The sequence below is a fragment of the Pseudochaenichthys georgianus genome, chromosome 24 (genome assembly GCF_902827115.2).
Source record: "Pseudochaenichthys georgianus chromosome 24, fPseGeo1.2, whole genome shotgun sequence".
In the NCBI taxonomy this organism is placed as follows: domain Eukaryota; kingdom Metazoa; phylum Chordata; class Actinopteri; order Perciformes; family Channichthyidae; genus Pseudochaenichthys; species Pseudochaenichthys georgianus.
In genome coordinates, this window is record NC_047526.1 from 30573159 (window position 1) to 30594775 (window position 21617).

A 21617-nucleotide genomic window follows, 5' to 3' on the forward strand; every position below is an offset into this window, starting at 1 on the left:
GCCGTCTCTGCGCCTGGTGGTATTAGTTCTCCGCCACCATTAGGATTGAGATGTGGAGACATAGACTTTGGCCATAAAACCTAGCCCTTGTTCGAACTAAATCCCACAAACTGCTTCTTTGATACAGAGCCCTTGTAAAAACACATGAAATAGAAATGGAAAAATTACAAATGCGTCACAGTCGATTGCAAAATCAACACGAAATCAGCAGAACTGTAAGACTTACAGCCTAAAGTAGCATACCCAGCAGGGGACAGAGAAAAAACATTCTTTTGAAAAAAAGATTTAAGAGTTTTCTACGCTTTTCCAAAGACTGTAAAAAAGGATTTAAGGAAGCGTCGGGGAAAGAGACATCCAAGTGTTCCAGGGAGGAAACACCTGCGAATACTGCATGTTGTTCAGCCTCGGCAGCGTAGCCAGTGTGTGGTTCTTGAAAGCAAAGACAGGAATGAAACCAGAAAAGGTCAAATCGAATTACGTTTCTATGTGACAGGATCTGTGAAGAATACAAGACGACATTTCAACACGTCCTCAGGACTCAGATTACTGCCAAAGTCTAAGCGGTAAAACATTTCATCAACCCACAAAATCATTTAGGCCGGACATTTTTCACATGGCTTGCTTGGATGTCAGTTTAAGTTCCCCTTAGTACAATCTTAAACTCTTATGGTCACATGCTTGTTATTGCCCTATTGATTGGTTGTTGTACTTCAAACGTGTGGCTCGTATCTAAATTCAAGACAAACCTTGAACCTTGATGACAAAAAGAGGGAGTGAAGGAGGAAGAAATCAGAACTGACAATTGAAAGCTACAGGGATGCTATGTTGGTGCCAAAATGGAGTAAAAAAAAAACCTGCTGTTATTATGAACTCGACCAACTAATCACACTGAGGAGTTTGCTGAACTAAGCACACTCCTGAAGCTGAGGAATGCTGTGATCTTTTGTTAAACGTCTAGCCCTCATTATAGTCCTTAAAGGTGGGGTAGGTACGTTTGAGAAACCGGCTCGAGATACACGTTTTGTTAGATTCCATGAAATGCTCTTAACATCCCGATAGCAATGAATATCTGTCATCTGTAGAAGCCGTGGCGCTGTAAAAAGCACGACCAATCATCTGAGCCGGCCCGGCTAAAGTAACTGGATGGCCTACCTGCCTGTCCGCCTTCCATCGGGGCACAAACTTATCTCGTGCCCTCATTGGTCATGTGCGCGTTCGTGTGTGTTGGAGGAGGGGCTCTGTAAGGAAGTGGCAGATTTGTTCCGGCTGTGTATTTTCAAATTCTAGCGCACTCAAGCTGGTTTCTCCAAAATGACCGACCCCACCTTTAAAGGAGACACTGGTGAGGCTATGGAGAGCAGGAAGATTATTCTATACTGAACATGCAGTATGTTGGACTCATTACGCCTGGTTAGGGTTACCAGATCTTGCTTAGTATTACAACTGCTATTTCAAATCTTCAAAGACTGTTCCTTTATATACCTTTTCTGTCCCGTCTCTTTTTCCATGGACTCGACAGCATCACAGAGAAGAGCCTGCAGCAGCTGGTGTCCAATCGTTGTTTCTGCTTCAAGCATCTGTGGGGAAGAGACAACAGTGGGAAGTGAATTCCACTATTTATTTGACTAAGTCAGACAATAAAACAAAAGCTAAATACATTTACATTATTTTATTCAGTCATTAAGACAAATTCACTATTTAGATGAAATGCGACTCAAGCTTTCTAATGTTCTGCCAAACTCACAGTAACATATTAGACAAAGGGTTGGGCTTCTATAGTCAGCGTACTGAGTTTTGGCTGAATACAAAAACAATAAAGAAATGAGAAATGTAGAGAATCTGAAAAGGGAGTTGTACCTGATGAACAGTGAGCATTTCTCGGAGGCTGGAGAAACGTTGAGTTTCTTTAGACAGTGATTCATCCTCAAGCTTTTCCTGGAGGGACGTCAGGTTCTTACACTTCTCCTGCCAGCTCTGGGAACGCTGACACACGGCCTGCAGCTCACTGGGGGCAAAGGGTACAGATGAAAGGACAAATGGACTGGAAGCTTCTTTTGAAATGGACCATTCAGTGTTCAGTAACATCTTGTTAAACTACAGATGATGTTTCAAATGTCAGTATCAGGCCTGAATCACTTAAATCACTTCAAGGGCTCCTACAAAGACATATATTTATAACAGATTTTTTGTTTTTAACAAAATGCTTTGTGAGCAACAATATGAAAAAACACTCGACACCTAATCCATTTTCTTCCATGTAGCATTTGGAGCTGAATGTCCTCACCTGTTCCCGTGCGATGCGTGAGTCATGCTTTCAGCCCAGAGCCTGCGGAGCGTGTGCACTCTCTGCCTCTCCTGGTCGCTGAGGCTCAGGTAAACACTCATCTCCCTGACGTCAACCAGTAATGGAAACACATCTCTGAGCTCCAGGAGAACCTGCTGCACATCCGAGAAGTACAAATAACAAAAGAACACAAAATCAATTCTCTGTGGGCACCCTCCAAACAAAATGAGAAAACTGCACACTAAGTGAAAATGTGAAATCGATGGATATTTTTACTCCTACTCATGATTTTCTACTCATGTTTAGGAACTGCAGTTCCCAGAATGTGTTTTTTGGGGGATGTAAACAGTTGGTACAATTTGACCATCTGTGGGCTAACACTTGAGCCACCTTTCTATAACCCTAACTGTTTGGCACTAATGAAATCACGCCATATGAACTGTTAGCAGTTTCTGTTTGCAAAGTAACCATAGAAACCACTACATTACTTTCATTTGAAAGAAAACTTAAATCACTTTTTCTACGATATCTAAATGGATTTGTAGGCATTGGAAGCTCATCAGAGATAACGATATGCTTGCCGAGTCACGCTGAATCTACACATATGTTTACCATGTCTGTATGTTTAGATTTGAATGAGTTATAATGTATAATGTCGATGAGGCTTTCCACTCTTTGGTGTTTAAAAAAACATCTGCTTTAGAGTTACGGTACGTCCACACAGCAGCTTCAGAAGAAACTTCCACCGCTTCCAACGCTTCTCTGCCCATTGACTTTGAATGGGGATGACGTCACTTTGCCTCGCTTTTCGCCGAACTGCATTGTGGGGGAGCGAAGCGAAGATTTCCAGGATGTCCAGGATCTCCAGGATTCCAAAGTTCAGCAATGTTCAACTGTTGAAGCTGAGCTGGAAGCGCCAGCCAATCAAACACGTTTATGCAAATCTGACAGTAGAAGCGCTAGCCAATCAAACCGCGTGTAAGCAGGGAGAACCAGACCGCAGTTCATTTCCTCATATTCCAAACGAGAAATTACGGTAGCAAATCACCCGGTTCTTTACGACCAGAACTATTAACGGGATACAAACCGGAGGAACCAGGCATGGAGGGAGGTGGCAGAGACAGTGGGTGAAGCTGGTAGGTTTTCGCCTGTTTGGGGAGTTTATATATATATATATATTGCTCCCATAAAATCCCCGGGGTTTTTTGCCTTGTATGTCGGGGGCGGGAGATTCATGTGATTGGTTGTTGGTCGCATTGCTCGCAAAAAATCCCCAAGCTGTCAGACACGCCCAGCTCCAAGATTTTCAAGATTTTTGAAAAGCTGCTGTGTGGACGTACCGTTAAGGTTTTTAATGAATTTATGTACGTGAGAAAGAAAAGGGATTGTGACCGACCTTCACAGACTCTGGATCTCTAAAGCTTGTCTTGAGTTTCTGTTGTGTGTTCTGTGTCTGCTTCTCAATGGCCTCCACACGATTACGAAAAAGTTCCCTTTGCTCCAAATCATCCTGCACACAAGAGAGAGGTGTGATATTGGTAATATTAAACTCATGTGTAAGTTTGAACATCAACAGTTGGACATTTGGTGATTTTAATGTCAAGATTATAGATAGTTTTTAATATGATATTTCTGCGGTCTTCCTCACCTGAAGACTTTTCTTCTTTCCTGACATTGCCTGGCTCATCAGCACGACGTCACGTGACAACAGTCTGGTCTCTGATTGGATAAAACGTGCGACCAGAGGTTCCAGACGTCCAATCAGGGGCTTGGAAGCAGCAAGCACATCTCCCACACTGCTTTGCAAATCATCAGCAGCATCTCGCAACTTCTGATGTTAGAGTGAGAAAGAAACGACCTGTTAGATGAAGGATCTATAAGATGAGCTTTGCTTTTTAAACCATATGTTTATTTACTGTGCTCGAAATGTTCTTCTTGCCATCATCTCTCCAAATATGTTTATCAATGAATCTTTAAAAAAAAAAAACGTCGGAGAGCTTTTTATCCTCTTGAAAAATCTGATTAAATCGAATTTTCCTCAAATGGTTCAAATGCTTCACATTGAGAGTAATTTTGAAGTGGGGTAGAAAATGGAAAATGACATAAATGGAAACTCTGAGGCTTGTATTATTTTTGAGAAAATGTACAAAACAACATGAAATGCAGTAAGTGGACAATACCGGTCAAAGTACATAAGGTCAGGTGGGCTAAGAGACAGCAAACTGTCGAGTGCATCGTGTTTGTTTCTTTCCATGAGTGGGAGAAAAACATGAAATGACAATGTGAAGGTCGATCAGAGTTCATATCTGTATACAAAAAAGTCATTTTATAAATAATTATAATCAAATCTTTTTTTTGCTCTATGACTGAAATTAGTTTAATTCCATCCATCCATCTTCTCCCGCTTATCCGTGGTCGGGTCGCGGGGGTAGCAGTTCCAGCAGAGAGCCCCAAACTTCCTTTTCCCCGGCGACATCAACCAGCTCTGACTGGGGGATCCCAAGGCGCTCCCAGGCCAGCGAAGAGATATAATCCCTCCACCTGGTCCTAGGTCTACCCCTTGGTCTCTTCCCAGCTGGACGTGCCTGGAACACCTCCCTAGGGAGGCGCCCAGGTGGCATCCTAACTAGGTGCCCGAACCACCTCAACTGGCTCCTTTCGACGCGAAGGAGTAGCGGCTCAACTCCGAGTCCCTCCCTGATGACCGAACTTCTCACCTTATCCCTAAGGGAGACGCCAGCCACCCTGCGGAGAAAACCCATCTCGGCCGCTTGTATCCGCGATCTCGTTCTTTCGGTCATGACCCATCCTTCATGACCATAGGTGAGGGTAGGAACGAAAATGGCCGGTAGACAGAGAGCTTTGCCTTCTGGCTCAGCTCCCTTTTCGTCACAACGGTGCGGTAAAACGACTGCAGTACCGCTCCCGCTGCTCCGATTCTCCGGCCCATCTCACGCTCCATTGTTCCCTCACTCGAGAACAAGACCCCGAGATACTTGAACTCCTTCACTTGGGGTAAGGACTCGTTCCCTACTTGGAGTGGACAGTCCATCGGTTTCCTGCTGAGAACCATGGCCTCAGATTTGGAGGTGCTGATCCTCATCCCAGCCGCTTCACACTCGGTTGCGAACCGATGAGGCTGAAGGTCGCAGACCGATGAAGCCATTAAATAGTTGTAATTCAACTACTTAAAATGTTAAATATTTGTGAGCCCTAAATAAACAAGTAAGTGTTGCTAACATGGAAGTGCACATACTACTAACACTTGGATCATCTTCATTTTGTTGTGAAAGAAACTCTTACTTTATGAGGAACATGTAAGTTAATTGCTTTAACTAGCATCAAGTATCAAGGAATTCTTACCAACTTATTTTTCACTAAATACTAAAAGAATGAAATATTTATCGATCAGGGCTTTAATCTTAAGTGATAATACACTGTAGCATTACTTCAGGGATGTTTCGGCGATCTTTAAAATCACCAACCACTGGATTTTGGTGCACACCCTTACACTATGCTAGATTTATTATTTGTATTATTATTATGCGCAGCTTTCCTTCTGCTCCAGTCGGACTCAGATGAGGACGTTGCACGTTTCCTTGTACATGTGATGATTGGTGGTGTTGTTTTGTTTCTTTCTGTTAACTGTCAAGTGGGCACAAAGTATTCTTTGTGTTGCTCTCATTTTTAAAGATACTGTTATGATTGGCTGTGAATAAGAAAATATGAAGGACAGACCACCATTACATCATTTTGAGAAAGGGGCCGGTCATATAAGATAGCGTTCTTCTCCCTGCTCCTTTTCGGGTATGGTGTGGTTATAGAGACATGTTTTGTAAATAATTGTTATACATTGAGTTGTGCAGATTTAAACTCACCTCCAGTGACTGAAGCGTTGTCTGAGTGTCCTGCTGATGTGTCCTTATCTCCTCCCACTGAAGCTGCAGTGTTTGCCGCTGAGAGGAGCAGCGACCAGAGAGGAGAGTGAACTCCTGCCAGAGGGAGAGAGTCTCTGCAGTCTTCATGTGTTCATCCTCCAACTCCTGCAGAACGGCCCTCCACCTGAACACCACACACCAGAACTCTAAGATGTGTACAATAAGGCTATACGTGTCTGATTGGCCGCTGATACATGATGATTGTATTGACATTAGCAAAAAAGCTCAATATAACGACATGCGACCAGCTTGTACCTCTGACTGATAAATAGATCACATTTGAAGGCACTTATAATATGTAATAGATATTATGCATACATGAAAACATATTTATATTTGACTAGCGTTGATTAGCCTAGCAAACAGCCCTCTTTTCAGCTATGTGACGAAGCATTAGCATTTTGCCTATTATTACAAAAAAGTATTATCTGAATCGACAAAGCAACGCAAGGCTTTAGTCTTCATTAAGTTTGATACACAGATATCTGTTTTTCTTATTTTCAAGCCACTGACCGTTGTTGCTCTCCTCTCATTTGATCATCCAGCGCCTGGGTTGTTCCAGGATGAAGAGTCTTCACAAGCATCTGATAGGATTTGTCCACAGTTGCCCAAAGCTCTTCTCCTTTTCCGGCCTTCTCCTGGAGTTGCTGTGAATGGAAATTGACTTTTATTTAACAGCTACATTCGGTACAAAATTGAAGTGACTGGTAGTGTGAGCTTGACGTCCACTTAACTGAACGTGTCAAAGCTCTCAGGAGAGGCTTTTTACTTCATACAGTTACAACTGGCTGACCATTTTGTTTCCTTCTGCACAATTACCTAATTATAGCTTGAATCCATCAAGGCTTTTAAACTTTGCTTAAAAGTACCACTGCAACAATTACCAGAATAAAAGTCATGATTGTTCTAATAAAATGTCATTTACAGTTGTAAAGCTTTTGTGGGAACATGTGTGTAAGATATGATTGACAGTGCTTCTTCACCTGGAGGAAGTCCACGTGTCCCTCTGCCTGCTTCAGTGAGAAGAGAGGCTGATGCTGCAGAGCACAGCGCCCCCTGGTGGTCTGCAGAGAAACCTCCCTCAGATCGCTCTCAAAGCGACTCCACTGCTCCACACTCTGCTGTACGGCCGGTTGCAGAGCCTCCATCTGCAGAGAAACACAGAGGAAGACAGGATGATGTTTGGCGATTAAGCATCCTTCAGAGCTGAAAACTATATTTTACATTTTTTAAAGACCAGGGTAAAAAAAATAGCACTTTTCTGCCTAAATATCATACAAACATCATAGGTTAGTTTTAGGACTCCTCTTCAACAGGAAAGTTAGGTAGGGTTGGTGGCAATTCATTTGAGTACATCACTTTCTGTTGTTGCATTGATGATTCATTTGAGATAATTTCAAGAGGAACTTTTTGCATATTTTCAGATTTTAGCTGTATGTATCGAAAACGTTAATTTCCTATGCAAACTGCATTGTGTCAATGTTTCCAAACAAATATTATATATATTATATTTGACTGAAAATGTAGTTTAAATCGCTTGGTAAATACATTTAACTGCTTTCTCTTGGCAATACATCTTCAATCTGTGTCACCGCTAGGGTTGCAAAGGGGCGAAACATTTCTGGTAAATTCCCGGAAAGTTAAGCAAAATTAAACAAAAAACATGACATTTAAAAAAAAAAAATGACTAGAACAGAACAAGTTTTAATTATTTAATTAACAATTATTTTTTTCATTGAAGAACGGAAACAGGAATGTTGAGTTAAATATTACTCATCCCCCCCAACCCCACTCATCATGTTAAATGAAAAGAGCCCTTCTCCCTCCAACAAGTCCCAAAGTGTGATCCAGTCTTCTCGAAGTGCATGTGATGGAGGAATGCACAGTACCTGTAGGGGGTGTGGTCTCAATAGCCATGCAGTAAGCAGTGTGCTATGCGCATGGTTATTCAAGTGTACTTGAATGGCATCTGTAAAATATACTTTCCCCAACTATATTTAAGTTCCCTATGAAGAGCCAGCCTTCAATTTAGAATATTCCCAGTTTATTCCCGTTAATTCCCGTGGAAAGTTTCCATCTTTGAAAATTCCCAGAATTTTGCAACCCTATAGTCACCGCCGTAACAGATTGATTTGTACCTGTAGCTTAAGGTCTGCACACGCTTGACGAACCCTCTCCCTCCGGTCAGAGAAGGAGATATCACACGGATGATCCTCTCCTTTTTCAACGTGAACTCGTGTAGCGTTCAACTCCTGCAAAGTTGCAGCCACCTCCTTCACTTGGCTCACAGCAGCCTGGAAGTATAACAGGCGCAGTCTGATATCAGAGGACAGTATCAGGACAGACAGTTCAAACACACACCTGCTCACATCCTGGCACTTTACCTTCCACTTCAGCAGAGCCTCACGAGCCAGAGTCAGACTGGTGGGCTGTTTCCACTGATTCAGCGTTTCTTCCTGCCGTTCTACGCAGCCGTGAAGACGCTGCAGCCGCTTCTCTCTGTCTGCACAAGTGTGATGCATCTGGTCAGCTTCATTCATCTGAAGAGGGGGCAAAGCCAAACAGATTGATTCAGGGAGAAATAAAAGTCATACGTGAAAGATTACAGTACGTCACCTCAGAGAGCAGGAAAGTAAAAGCTTTTTTGTCGTTGGCCTCAATTGAGTTAAGTTCAAGGTTTGATTAATGGACTCCAGTGGTTTTATAAACCATTAGCCTAATATGTGACGACAGAATAAAGTCGTTTTTTTAATAACAAAGAACTTTTCATTGGCTTTGTCGCTGGAAAAATACATCTTAGTCCAGATCTGAGCGCCATTTGTTTTACAGATGAACTCTCTTTCAAAGCATTTCACATAATAGCCTGTTCACCAAATGTATAAAACGATGCAGTGTTTCCCACAGAATTTGATTATATTTGTGGGGGCAACGCACCCCCCCCTCAAATAAGAAAATACATGCGAGTTCATGGCTACTGTAGCAGACAATGTTCTTGTTGCGTGGTTAATGAGTGAGACACACCGGAGTTGAGGATCTGAGGGGTTTATTCTCCCGAAGATATAATTTACAATTCAGCAGACGCCTTATTCCAAAGCGACTACAATGACATTCTCCCTGTAACCGAGGGCTACGTGCCTTACTCAAGGGCACACTAGTAATGGTGTAAATGACCACAAATAAATCAATGTACGGGAAACACTGCTATGTATATATTGTTTCGTATACAACTGCTTTGCTCATCCCAGTTTTAACAAAGATATTATACCCGGAGTTAAAGAGCAGTATGATAGTTTGATTCCAGTTTCCACTGGTTTGATATCTGAAGGACAGACCTGGCTCTCCAGCTCCCTCTGAAGGAGCAGCCACTGCAGTCTGAGGGCGCCGAGTTTCTCTGCAAACATCGTGCGTTCGGAGCGGAGAGCCCGGACGTCCACTCCCAGCACCGGAGGGCCCGACTGGCACAGGAAGTCCAGAAGGAGCTGCCCGTTCAACAAGCCTGCCTTTAACTCCTGAGACAGAACATCACACAGATACACATCAACACAAACACTCGTATAAAACCAGAAGGACAAACAGGAGGTTGCTAGTTTTATACGATTTTGCATTCTGTGAAATATCAGTATGTATCATCCTCCTCTCAACGCGGCTTTTCATTTAGTGTCTTACCAGAAACATCCTTACATTAAGATATAATTCATTAATTGAATGTTCTTTGAGTGCTAAGTTTTCATATTGCCTTTCAAAGTAATAATAATAATAATAATAATAATACATGGGACTTTTATAGCGCTTTTCATGAAACTCAAAGACGCTTTGACAGAGAATTAAGAAGAGAAAAAAAGACGAGAAAAAATGAAAAATAAATAAAATAGATGACAAAGAAATACAAAAAGAGATAAACAAAACAGAAAATAGTAAATTCATTTGTAACAATTTCAATATTTTAGGAGTTACGCCCAATAAAATATTTTTTTGTTTTTGTAGAAATCCAGCTTTCATGAGTGAATATGGTTGGTAGATTTATTTTGTTGACATAAAGTAACTGCAGAATAGAATTTGAAAAACAAAACTTTATTAGTTCCCAATATATTTCACTTTATGGTTGAAAAAACCTGTTATTTTGAGAAGCTAATTGACCGAATGTCAAGCAAATGTATCCAAAATTGGTAGATTGCAGATTTTCTTTAAAACACTGACATTGAAGTATCTCGTCAAACGAAAATGCTCTTGACGAGCTACTCGTAAAAAAGTCAAAGTGGGACAGAGGAGATATTATTACCCGGTAGTGATGCAGGACTTTTGTGATCTGAGCAGCGTCTTCGGCCTTGGCGACGCTTTCTCTCTCCTGGTCCGTCTGAGCCTGAAGCTTCTTCAGCCGGGCCTCCAGGTCAGAGAGCAGCTCCACCGGCGGCCATGCTGCCAACAGTCGCTAAAACACCCCAGACAACAGAGAATGTATTACTAAAGTACATCAATATTTGAACATTTTTAATTAGGTAGTTAGTTATACAGCAAAAACGGTGCCATTTAAATCTGTAATCCGTTTTGTGACTTCCGGATGTTCAAATCCATCTGTTGTAGATACCATATTTTCTTTCTTCTTCCAGGGGGATTTATGAAGTGTAAGACATTAAATTAAACATCCTACAAGACACATTTGGCAGGACTGGTGCCAAAATGATTGTGAAATAAAAAATCTGGTTCCATTCACTGGTGATAAATAGCGGGGATTAAGTCCTTCAACTCTTTTTTTAAGTCCTCCCAAAATTCTCCGTCCTCCTTTAACCCCAAAATGATTTAAACAGGCTTCATACTCCCCTTCACTGGAGGGAACTTCTCCATGCCTAATTGTTTCTGAAAACCAACAGCACTTCAATGAAAATAGGGACGGTAAATTTAAGTGAAAGAAAGTCATGTTAAAAGTTAATAAGACATCCGATGCCACTGGTATAAAGTCATCATGACCAAGGCATCTTTTTTTAAAGGGAATGATTCAACGGTAACTTTTAATCACACAGTGCAACTCTTCGTGTCTCCAAGTTGAAAACGATGTTTGTGTCCTGTACCTGCTGCAGCCGGTCTTGTATCTTGGAGAGGTCAGAGGTCAGCTGGCTCCAGCTTCCCTCCAGCTGTGTGAGCTGGGCCCTCAGCCCGGGGCAGTCGGCCTCCCTCAGGTGGAGCAGCTGATTGGCTCTCCTGGCTGCTGACGCCCTCTGCACCGACACGCCTTCAATCTCCATGGAGAAGTCCTGGGTGTCAGAAAACAAGTCTATCGTGTGAGGAGGATGCATGTTGGACTGCTGTGTGTGTTTGAATCAGCAACAACGGGTGCATGCTTACGCAGACAGATTTTTGTGGTTGTTTTATTTAAAAAGACAGTTTATAGTTGATTTGATTTTGGCTTTGATGTCATTTTTTGGGTTCAATGCTATAGACATAACCGCATTTTTAATATTGTTTTTTTGTTACCACTTTCCTATGTTTCACCTGCAATTTGGTGCTGTTTAAAGTCCCTGTCACACTGTCCCGAAATTGACACCCGATGGACACACGATAAAGGAAATGTTCAAATTCGGCTGTGATCGTAGCAACATCGGGCCGTTCGTGAGGGCATCTAAGCCATCGTATGACCGCCGGTGGAGTTTCTCAGGCTCCGGCAGCAACTTCGTGAGCGGCAACTTCGTAAGGCACTCGTGAGGGCATCTTGTCAAGTCGTGTCATCTTCGTGTTATCATCGGTGCATTCGCCCTCACTCGGATCGGGGCGAATGCCCGATGGCACCGAGGATAACATGATGCCCTCACGAAGGGCAAAATTGACACACAAATTCAACACGAAAATGAACCTTCGCAAGGTCCTTCGGCAATTTTTTGGCATGCTAAAGATTTTGCCTCCGCTCACGAAGTTGCTGCCGGAGCCTGAGAAACTCCGCCAGCTGTCATACGATGGCTTAAGATGCCCTCACGAACGGCCCGATGTTGCTACGATCACAGCCGAATTTGAACATTTCCTTTATCGTGTGTCCATCGGGTTGTTTTATTGCACAACAAAATCATGTAAACATATTATGTAAATAACCCAATTTGTGTTCTGTGAAACTAAAAAGGATATAATATATTATTTTGAAGGACAGTTGACAGGAAATTGTTGTTGTTATGGAAACAACATTACGGAGAAAACGTAATATTTTCTACATATAAAGACGGATAAAGTAAAGAACAAAGTCTGAAGATATCAGTGCAGTATCATAGTACTGTAACATAATTGTTTTTGGTACTTTCATTGCAGTCGTATGTCTTAAATGTAATGTAAATGTTGCCTTCGTGTGTGGTTCGGGGCCATCTTCGTGCGAAATTCACAATTCCATATTCGTGTGTCCATCGGGTGTCAATTTCGGGACAGTGTGACAGGGCCTTAAAGAAAGTAACATCTTCAAAAAGAACTGAGGTTCTTAGGACTTAAGACTGTTAAACACCTGAACCTTTGAAAGAACATCCATAACATTCATCTGTTTGCAACTTATATACATATCAATATTCCAATTACTTGCATATAGACTATTCTGCACAATTTCTATTATATTCTATTTGATTTGATTTACTTGCACTATTTTATCTGTGTTATTGTGTTGCACTGTTGGAGGAGTTGTTGTCATGACTACACTGTGTATGCACGCATGACAATAAAAGCCTTGAGCCTTGAACTTGAACCTTGAAAGGTTGACCCGGGTTATTCTTTGTGTATCATATCACATGTAAGGAAGCCTTACCAGGAGCTTGATGAGATGGTTGTGAACACACCCCTGGCTCAGGTCTGAGGTGTCGGCCAGGTTGGACCAGGTCTTCTGGTGTTTCTTGGCACCGAGCAGCCATTCACTGACCGCAGCGAAGTCAGTCTGGAATCTGAGGGGGAGGATGAGAGAAAGATAGCTCACCCAGTGGGGCAGAACAAGAGGGCTCCTTAACAAAGAGGGCTCCAATACTGATTAAAAGGCTGTAGGGGTTGGAAAGTCGAGGATGCTCGCTAGATAACAATAATAATAATTCAACCCCCATGTCTGTTCTTCAGGTGGCGCATTGTGTGTGGGAACAAAGTGTGTGTTTCACTCAAATGTCCAAGAAATGTCCCTTTTAATGATCTAAAACCTAATGCAGGAGTAGCCCCGAAACGCTGTCATAAGTCTGTAGATGTACACATATAATTTCAGCATGTCCCTTCTCAAAACAGGCCTAACTGCTGAAGACTTTGGCTCAAACGCCTCCCATAGATACTTTCTACCGCAGCTGTATCATTCCCTTAAGAGAAAGGAACAAATACGAAAACGATTATTGAGATTCCAATTCTTACAGGATGTCTCATTTTTGTAGAAATATACTTTAAGGACAATTTCAGTTATTTTCTCATCTTACATACGGTTTCAAGGTCATACATTAGGTTGACTTTTAAAATCTGTCCAGGGACTACAAATGAAAAATAGCCTCTTGGCTAACTCTGGCACGTTTACAGAAATGTTCATTAATGTGCACTGTCCCTGTTAAATAAATGAATAAATTAAAAAATAAATACATAACGTACATAACGTACTGTTTTATATTTTGACATGCATACAAATCAATTCAAGTCTCAGTACATCTCAACACAAAACTTTTTTATTGAGTATCTATAAAATAAAATCACTGACGTGGTTGTTCCAGATCATACGAATATTCGACTGTAGAGACGCCAACAATACGTCTTTTTGAAGCTGGTACTTGTCTGCCTCACCTGGCCCAGCTGTCCTGGATGTCTGCGCAGCGTCTTCTCTCCTGCTCTGTCCGCCTGCAGGCGCTCTGCCATCGCAGCTCCAGAGCGCCTCCTGCCTGACAGACTGAGGCAGCAAACTGTGGCTCGGTCTGCAGCCGCTTCCCCTGATCCAGGATCAGCCCCAACACGGCTCTGCTCTCTTCCAGCTGGACCTGGGTTTGCTATAGAGAGCAAAGAGAAGAGTGCTTAGGTTGAGTTTACATCAAAGCCAATTCTGCGCTGACATCTGAAGAAACAGCACGGACTGACTGTGATGCTAAGTAGGGAACATTGGGTGTAAATGGAGCGTGAGTCGTGAAAAGAAGACAAAACAAAGGAAAATCAAATCGTTATTATTTGTATTCTTTCAAGAAATAAACCCGTGCTAAGAGTTTCACACAAAAACTGGTAACTGGCATTTTAGTTAACGCTGAAGCAATGCTTGTTTTTGATGGGATTTTTATTAAAATGGATAAAGCTTACGAGATGTTAGTGATACTTCTTTAACATTTTGTTTAAGTTAAGAGAACCCGAGCTTTCCCAGTAAACTTTAGAAGTATCAGTTGCTCAACATCAAAAACTCAAAGACTTGTTTAAAGGAGATCTTTTGACAAAAATGCTCAAAATAAACTCATATATGGCTGAAACTGTATCAACACAAAATACTTAATAGTGACATAGATAGATAGATAGATAGATAGATAGATAGATAGATAGATAGATAGATAGATGGATAGATAGATAGGATAGATAGATAGGGATAGATAGATAGATGGATAGACAGATAGATAGATAGATAGACAGATAGATAGATAGATAGACAGATAGATAGATAGATAGATGGATAGACAGATAGATAGATAGATAGATAGATAGACAGATAGATAGATAGACAGATAGATAGATAGATAGATAGATAGATAGATAGATAGATAGATAGATAGATGGATAGATAGATAGATGGATGGATGGATAGATAGATAGATATATAGATAGATAGATAGATAGATAGATAGATAGATGGATAGATAGATAGATAGATAGATAGATAGATAGATAGACAGATAGATAGATAGATAGATGGATAGATAGATAGATAGATAGATAGATGGATAGATAGATAGATAGATAGATAGATAGATAGATAGATAGATAGATAGATAGATAGATGGATAGATAGATAGATGGATGGATGGATAGATAGATAGATAGATATATAGATAGATAGATAGATAGATAGATAGATGGATAGATAGATAGATAGATAGATAGATAGATAGATAGATAGATAGATAGAACTTTATTTATCATTGTACAGGTACAACGAAATTACAACAGACTCAAGGTGCCAACACGCAACAACAAGACACTATAAAAACAACAAGACAATATAAAAACAACAAGACACTATAAAAACAATAAAAACAATAAATGGGACTTAAAAAAAGGAATATGTACATAAATAAATAATAAATAAATTAAATTGCACGACTCCCCTCGTATTGCACGGAAGGCTTATATAACTTAAATATTAGCAGCGTTTAGTGCACATATGGCCCTGGGAAAGAAACTGAACTTGAGTCTGTTTGTCCGGGAAGACATGGTACGGAAGCGCCTGCCTGAGCGCAGCCGTACGAAGTGCTCGTTACCCGACATGGTACGTTTGAAGTCAGTTCACCTATTTATCCAATTTGGAAAAGTGTCCTCCCTTGCCCTCGCTCCGCTTCCTTCTCTCACCATTCAATTAAACCAGACATGCATCAGTTCTGTCATGTTCTCTACAGGCTGATTCAATAATAAAGAAAAGAGAGAGAGAGAATGTGATGAGACAACAAACCGAATACATCAGTGAGCAGAATGATGGGGCTCACCTGGCAGGCCTCTTGTCTCTGCTGTGCTAACCTCTCGTCGTCTCCCTCTGGTTCCCCACTGCTGATAAAAACGTCGACATCATCCAGCAGCTCGCCCAGGCTGCGACAGTTATCCTCCCACCGGGTCCACTCCTGCAGCAGGGCCAACCACAAACCCACACGATAACTTTAACATTTGATGTGTGAGCACAAGACACTTTCCCATTGGTTCCAAAAGAAAATGCATATGTTTATGTATGAAGTCATATAGCCTCAGCAAATGTTCACTACAGACCTGGGTCGTCCTTTGAGAGGCCACTTCCTGTTCCAGAGCCTGCTGCTGCAAAGCTGTGGCTCTGACTACCAGCTGGACCCGCTCATCCTCCTGACACCGGAGCGCTCCTGGCTCACGTTGGAAGAGATGCTGCACGAAGGCCAACTGAGACCTGAGGACTCGCAGGAGCTTCTGGATCACCGAGAGAGCAGATTCATGACAGAAGTGAAGTGAAATAGTCGCACAGAAGATCTGATACAAGACGAACTAAGAGGTGGGAAAGCAGAGTGGGACTGAGGTCTGAATATGTGTTTTTAAAAGTCTATAATGAGTTGTTTTACACTGGATGTCTCTTTGAAAACCATCAAAGGGCCTCTTGGGAAAGTGCCCAGGTTTTTAGAAGTTTCTCAAAGAGGTACCTTGTCTCTGCAGAGGAGCGCTTGAAGTTGGCTGCGGTTGTGAACCTGGCTCCTCTGCCCTCCTGTTATGCATTCTTCACCCAGTTCCAGGAGGCGAGTTATCCCCTGAAGCAAGGAGCGGGAAGCTTGCTGCAGCTTGACTTCCCCCCCCGGACTCTCCCTCAGATGTCGGCCCAACACACACTGCTGAGAGACACAGGAGAAGCAGAAGGTTTAAAGAAGAAATACAACTTTTGAAACACAGATGCCGCATCAGTCCTACTTTGATATTAAAGTAGGACACAGCGGGTCATTAACTAGTCAACGTCTTTTCTTATTTTAAGAAGAACTCATAAAGTGGCAGCCTTTAATGGCTATCCAATTAGGATTCGTGTACATAGGAAGGTACATACCTCTAAGCTGGGAGCATCCTGTATGCTGGGGAACATCTCACTTTGTCCCAGTTCAAAGTCGTCCAAAATACACAGCTGGTTTGAGGCGGGCTCCTATGGGACAACACATACGTTGTGTTGTTGTTGTTGTAAACAGCAGTAGATATTTCCCTTTTGTTAAAGTACCAATAGGACAAAATGCATTATTACAAGCTAAAGTCCAATTATATTATTATATTTCGGTTGGAAAATAAAGTATTATTAGTCAGTTTTATATTATTATGAGGGAGGCTAATTTAAGTACTTTCTATACTGTTGTGTAATTTATAGAAATGCATAATTTTTAATTGACTATTTCAAATGTAATAGCAGTAGAAATGTGCGACTTTTCCAGAACCGTTTGCATCTCAACAAACCATACAGCAAAATGTGTGTGATCAATAGATATTATAACAGGAGGCTGTGAAACATTATGTATTGCTGGACTATAATGATCGCAGTGTCGGATTTGTATTCAAACCTGATGCTGGTGTGTGTGTCCCAGATGGTCAATGAGCTGGGGTGAGGAGGTGAGGAGCAGCTGGGCCGTGTGCAGACCGTCCTGAAGGGAGCTCACACAGCGCAGAGCTTCTGGTTTCTCCTTTAATGGTTTGTTCTCTGACTCCACTTCACCCAACAGCTCAGACAGAGTCGCCAGCTCGGTCGATACACACTATGTAGGACATGAGTCAAAAACATAGACAAAGTTAAAAGACAATTATTTCGTTTTACTTTTTTGCAAATTAACATCTGACCAAATAAAAAAAAATTGTTTTGGTTTGAACCAAGAATGAAATGAAAACAATTCAATGTTTCAACCCTATATATTTTAAATATTACAGAGCCACCATAATGTGCAGGTATGTTAACCCTATCCCTACTGTATGTGTGTTCTTCGGTACAGTGATAGGCTCTCACCTCCTGCCGTAGCAGCCTCAGCTGAGGGTCCTCTTCAGCCGGAGTCAACAGAATGTCGGTCAAAGCGTCCAGACAGAGGAGGACCCTTCGAGCCGCCTCGTACAACTCCTCACTAACACCTGGAGAGCTCACCTGGAAAACAACCGAACACGCATATCATCAATATCATATTATTTGACCTAAATGATTAGATGGAAAACGAATTATGATTAAACAATTCAGACCTTCTAAATGTGGTGGTGCTGTTTCGGTCAACTGTAAGAAGTGACATCCTTATGCCTTTCAATATATCAAGATTAACCTACAAGCATTTCTTTAATATCCATTTTATAAGTGACACAGATCCTTGTCAGGTTATCATTGATGACTAAAAAAACATTTGGAGTAGTTACAAACATGTATGCTAAGATGTATCATCTGTTACTGTTGTGCTATTCCTACATAGCCAGACCTATCATCTATATCAGGGGTGTCAAACTCAAGGCCCGGGGGCCACATTCGGCCCGCAACTTCATTTTATGTGGCCCCACAAGAGCTTGCAAAGAATATAATATGTTTATTATACGGTTACATGCTACAGAAGCACGTTGCCCATAAACTACATGTCCCACAATGCATCTCAAATATGACTTTTTTCTCAGAATTTGCCTTTTTTGCTTCAAAATATGCATTTTTTCATAGAATTCCTTTTTCTCAGAATTAGATTTTTATTTCAAAATGTCACTTCTATTTCTTTTTTCTCCAGAATTTGGCTTTTATTTTTAAATCATTTTGGGACATACGCACTGAAGAGACTTGCCCTAGACTTCTGCTTTCAGACGTAGTTAATTATGAAGTTATTACCCTATCCGATGATAATCCAATGCAGAGGCAATGATGTAATATAATACATTATTTTATATATATGATATATTTATATATGTATTTTTTATATAGTCTTAAAGTTACAACCGGCCCTTTGAGTGCAACCATAATGCTGATGTGGCCCGCGATGAAATTGAGTTTGACACCCCTGATCTATATCCTGAAAGTCAGTGTACGTACTATTTGTCTCAGCACGGTGATGGACTCATGTGTCCTCTGGAGAACAGCAGAGGTTGATATTATCTCCCTCTCTGAGTCCTACACACAAAAAACAGGAATAAGTAGTGATGGAAAACAGAACGTAAGCATGGAGGAATAATTGGACGGGGTGGAAGATGTATGCACACACTTTTTGTACCTGACAGAATTGTGATACATGCTGACAAATTAAAATAAATCACCAATCAAAGCATATTTGTGTTCTCTGTTACCTTTTCATGGGTCACCATGTCCTCTGAGCTGATTTGATGTTCCTCTTTAACTTTTTTCAAAGTGGTCAGTTGTTGAGAGATCTGGGTATGAAGTGTACTCCACCTCAGCTGCTCCATGTCTTCGTGTGCAGCCGAGCTGAGAACCGAAGAGAACACAGTATGCCTGAGTATATGGTCTGCTATGTGCTTTGTGAAACTCGTAAGTCATCTATTCATTTGATTGCCACTGGGTCTTTTACCTGATCGGCTCCTCAGAGGACTCCTGAGCTGGTTTGGATTCGTCCAACACACCACTATGACTGGTGCTGACTTCACTTTGCTCCGTTGATGCATTAAGAGTATCCTGAGCATTGGAGAGAAACAAGGACATGAAATAAGCAGTGTTGATTCAAGGCTAATAAAAGGAAACAATATTTTTCAGCAGTCCTTTAAAAGCTGTGTGTCGTTGATCGGTTTAGAATATTTTATGAATGTTACATGAATTGTAAAAACAAGTAAGAAATCATTTTACCAGATCTTGCTCAGGAGCGGTGGTCAAAGACAGATGTTCTTCTTCTCCCTCTACAGACTCATCAGATGCTCTTGCGGTAGAGAATGGAGTTCTTGGTCTTGCAGGAATCAGTCTCGTGTCTTCCACCGCCGCTTCGGACCGCATAGACTTTCCGTGAGTGTCAGCGACGAGGGTTTCGTGTCCTCGTGGTCCACGTTGATCCGGTGCCGCCAAGAGAGGCTCAGCTGTGACAGTTACAGGGCTCGATGTTTTAGAATCCATTGTTATTGATTCAGTTTCAACACTTTGTGATCCAGAGTCTTTTATATGAAGTCCGGGCTTCACAGATATAAGTCCGGCTTCAGCAACGCGTGTGCTCGGCTCCACTTCCGAAGAGAACCGAGCAGCCAAACTCTCCACTGCCTGAAAGAAGGATTAACCAAGATGTAGTCAGTAGATAAAGACATGTTATAATCTCTCTACATACAGCGTAAAAAGTCATGTTAGCAAATGTGCTAAATGTCCAAAGCTCTCATCAAACAAGTCCAATGTCTGAAACAAAAAATATGCGTTACCTTTACTGCTGACAGTGGCTTCCTTTCAGCGATATCCTCAGTTTGGACATCTGAGAGGTTGAGTGTTTCCTCTGGGTCCTAGCACATGAATGATATTATTATGCAAATGGTCCATTTACACACATACAGGCTTTTTTCATTGTGTGTGTGTGTGTGTGTGTGTGTGTGTGTGTGCGCGTGTGTGTGCATGAAAGGTTTCTGAGGGGCAACACGTTTCAAGCAGCTGCCTCTGACAGTGACACCGGACAGCCTGCCTGACGACGCACCATTGCAACATGCACAAACATGCCAACATATACCTTTACCCAAAGAAAACAGAAGCAATATTCATGTTAAACATTTTTGTGTGAATCAAAATATAATTAAAGGAGGAAAAATACAAGCAGAAGGAGCCCGAGATGTTTCATTCCAAAACACATAGGTATTCACGTTGTTAATATTCCTATGTTTTAAATGTATAGACTTTTTAGGATCGTTCAAATTCAGATTTGTTTTCTAATAAGTTTTATTCAAACTGTTAATGTGACACTTTGGAATGAAGCTTAAAGTGAAGAGGTTCCCACAAAGCATGCTCTCCTGAGCGGTGACCATATCTAAGGTTTACCTCTGGAATACTGCATGTTAGTGTGTCAGAGGACGACGAGTGACAACTCTCGTTTTCATCATCATCCTCCTCCTCTTCCTCTGAATTAGACACCGCAAACATCTCCTGCTTATAGTACCAGGGTGGATGAAATGATCAAAAGGGTTATTTGTAAGGAAGATGTACCGGTAACTTGTCTTTCTAATGACTTCACGTTCCTCAATGCTTCTAAATGTAACTCTGCCTTGGTGTTGTGTTAGGGTCGATATCGGGAGCGGAAGAGATTCAGGATCCAAACGAACATGTCTTCATTTCTACTGTATTAACTATCACTCAGCTTGTGAGTACTAATGGAGTAACTCCGGTGCTAAAACGACAGGATACTGTATAACAAGAATAGGGCTTGACGGAGGAATGCGTGTTAATTTAGTGAACACATTTGTTTCGAAAAAAATAATAGAATTTTTTTTTTTTAAATTGCTTTGTGCAGTTCTTTCAATGTCTTTCTACAGATATCCGAAAGATGACTAAACTGAGTCCAGATTATGCTTTTGTATGGCATGTAAAATATATATCTAATTTGCCACTTATATGGTTTGCAGTGGCGAACCGTCAGGGCCTTCAAGGTATTCAGAGAATACCCTGGAACACTCAGATCAAACAAACAAAAAATCGATTTAATTATATAAATAAAATGTAATAAAATGAATAAATGAGAATCGTATCCGTGTTGTTGATCTGTAATATTACAGTCTTACGTTGATTTGTTTGTCCTTCTCGGACCAAGCACTACGCATTT

At 41.4% G+C, this 21617-nt stretch overlaps 1 protein-coding gene across 1 annotated transcript in view; it reads right to left on the bottom strand.

The window, feature by feature from the left end:
* syne2a (spectrin repeat containing, nuclear envelope 2a) overlaps positions 1 to 21617 on the bottom strand; it is a 125998-nt gene that overhangs the window by 27359 nt on the left and 77022 nt on the right. Inside the window, 27 exon segments of the mRNA XM_071201925.1 lie at positions 1483 to 1577; positions 1858 to 2005; positions 2285 to 2439; positions 3681 to 3794; positions 3933 to 4115; positions 6163 to 6346; positions 6736 to 6869; positions 7206 to 7370; positions 8361 to 8516; positions 8607 to 8762; positions 9555 to 9731; positions 10502 to 10651; positions 11289 to 11471; positions 12992 to 13124; positions 13987 to 14186; positions 15876 to 16007; positions 16150 to 16320; positions 16548 to 16733; positions 16940 to 17032; positions 17439 to 17630; positions 17876 to 18007; positions 18920 to 18997; positions 19171 to 19306; positions 19410 to 19513; positions 19682 to 20083; positions 20236 to 20313; positions 20840 to 20947. Of these exon segments, the coding sequence (XP_071058026.1) occupies positions 1483 to 1577; positions 1858 to 2005; positions 2285 to 2439; positions 3681 to 3794; positions 3933 to 4115; positions 6163 to 6346; positions 6736 to 6869; positions 7206 to 7370; positions 8361 to 8516; positions 8607 to 8762; positions 9555 to 9731; positions 10502 to 10651; positions 11289 to 11471; positions 12992 to 13124; positions 13987 to 14186; positions 15876 to 16007; positions 16150 to 16320; positions 16548 to 16733; positions 16940 to 17032; positions 17439 to 17630; positions 17876 to 18007; positions 18920 to 18997; positions 19171 to 19306; positions 19410 to 19513; positions 19682 to 20083; positions 20236 to 20313; positions 20840 to 20947 (4145 nt within the window).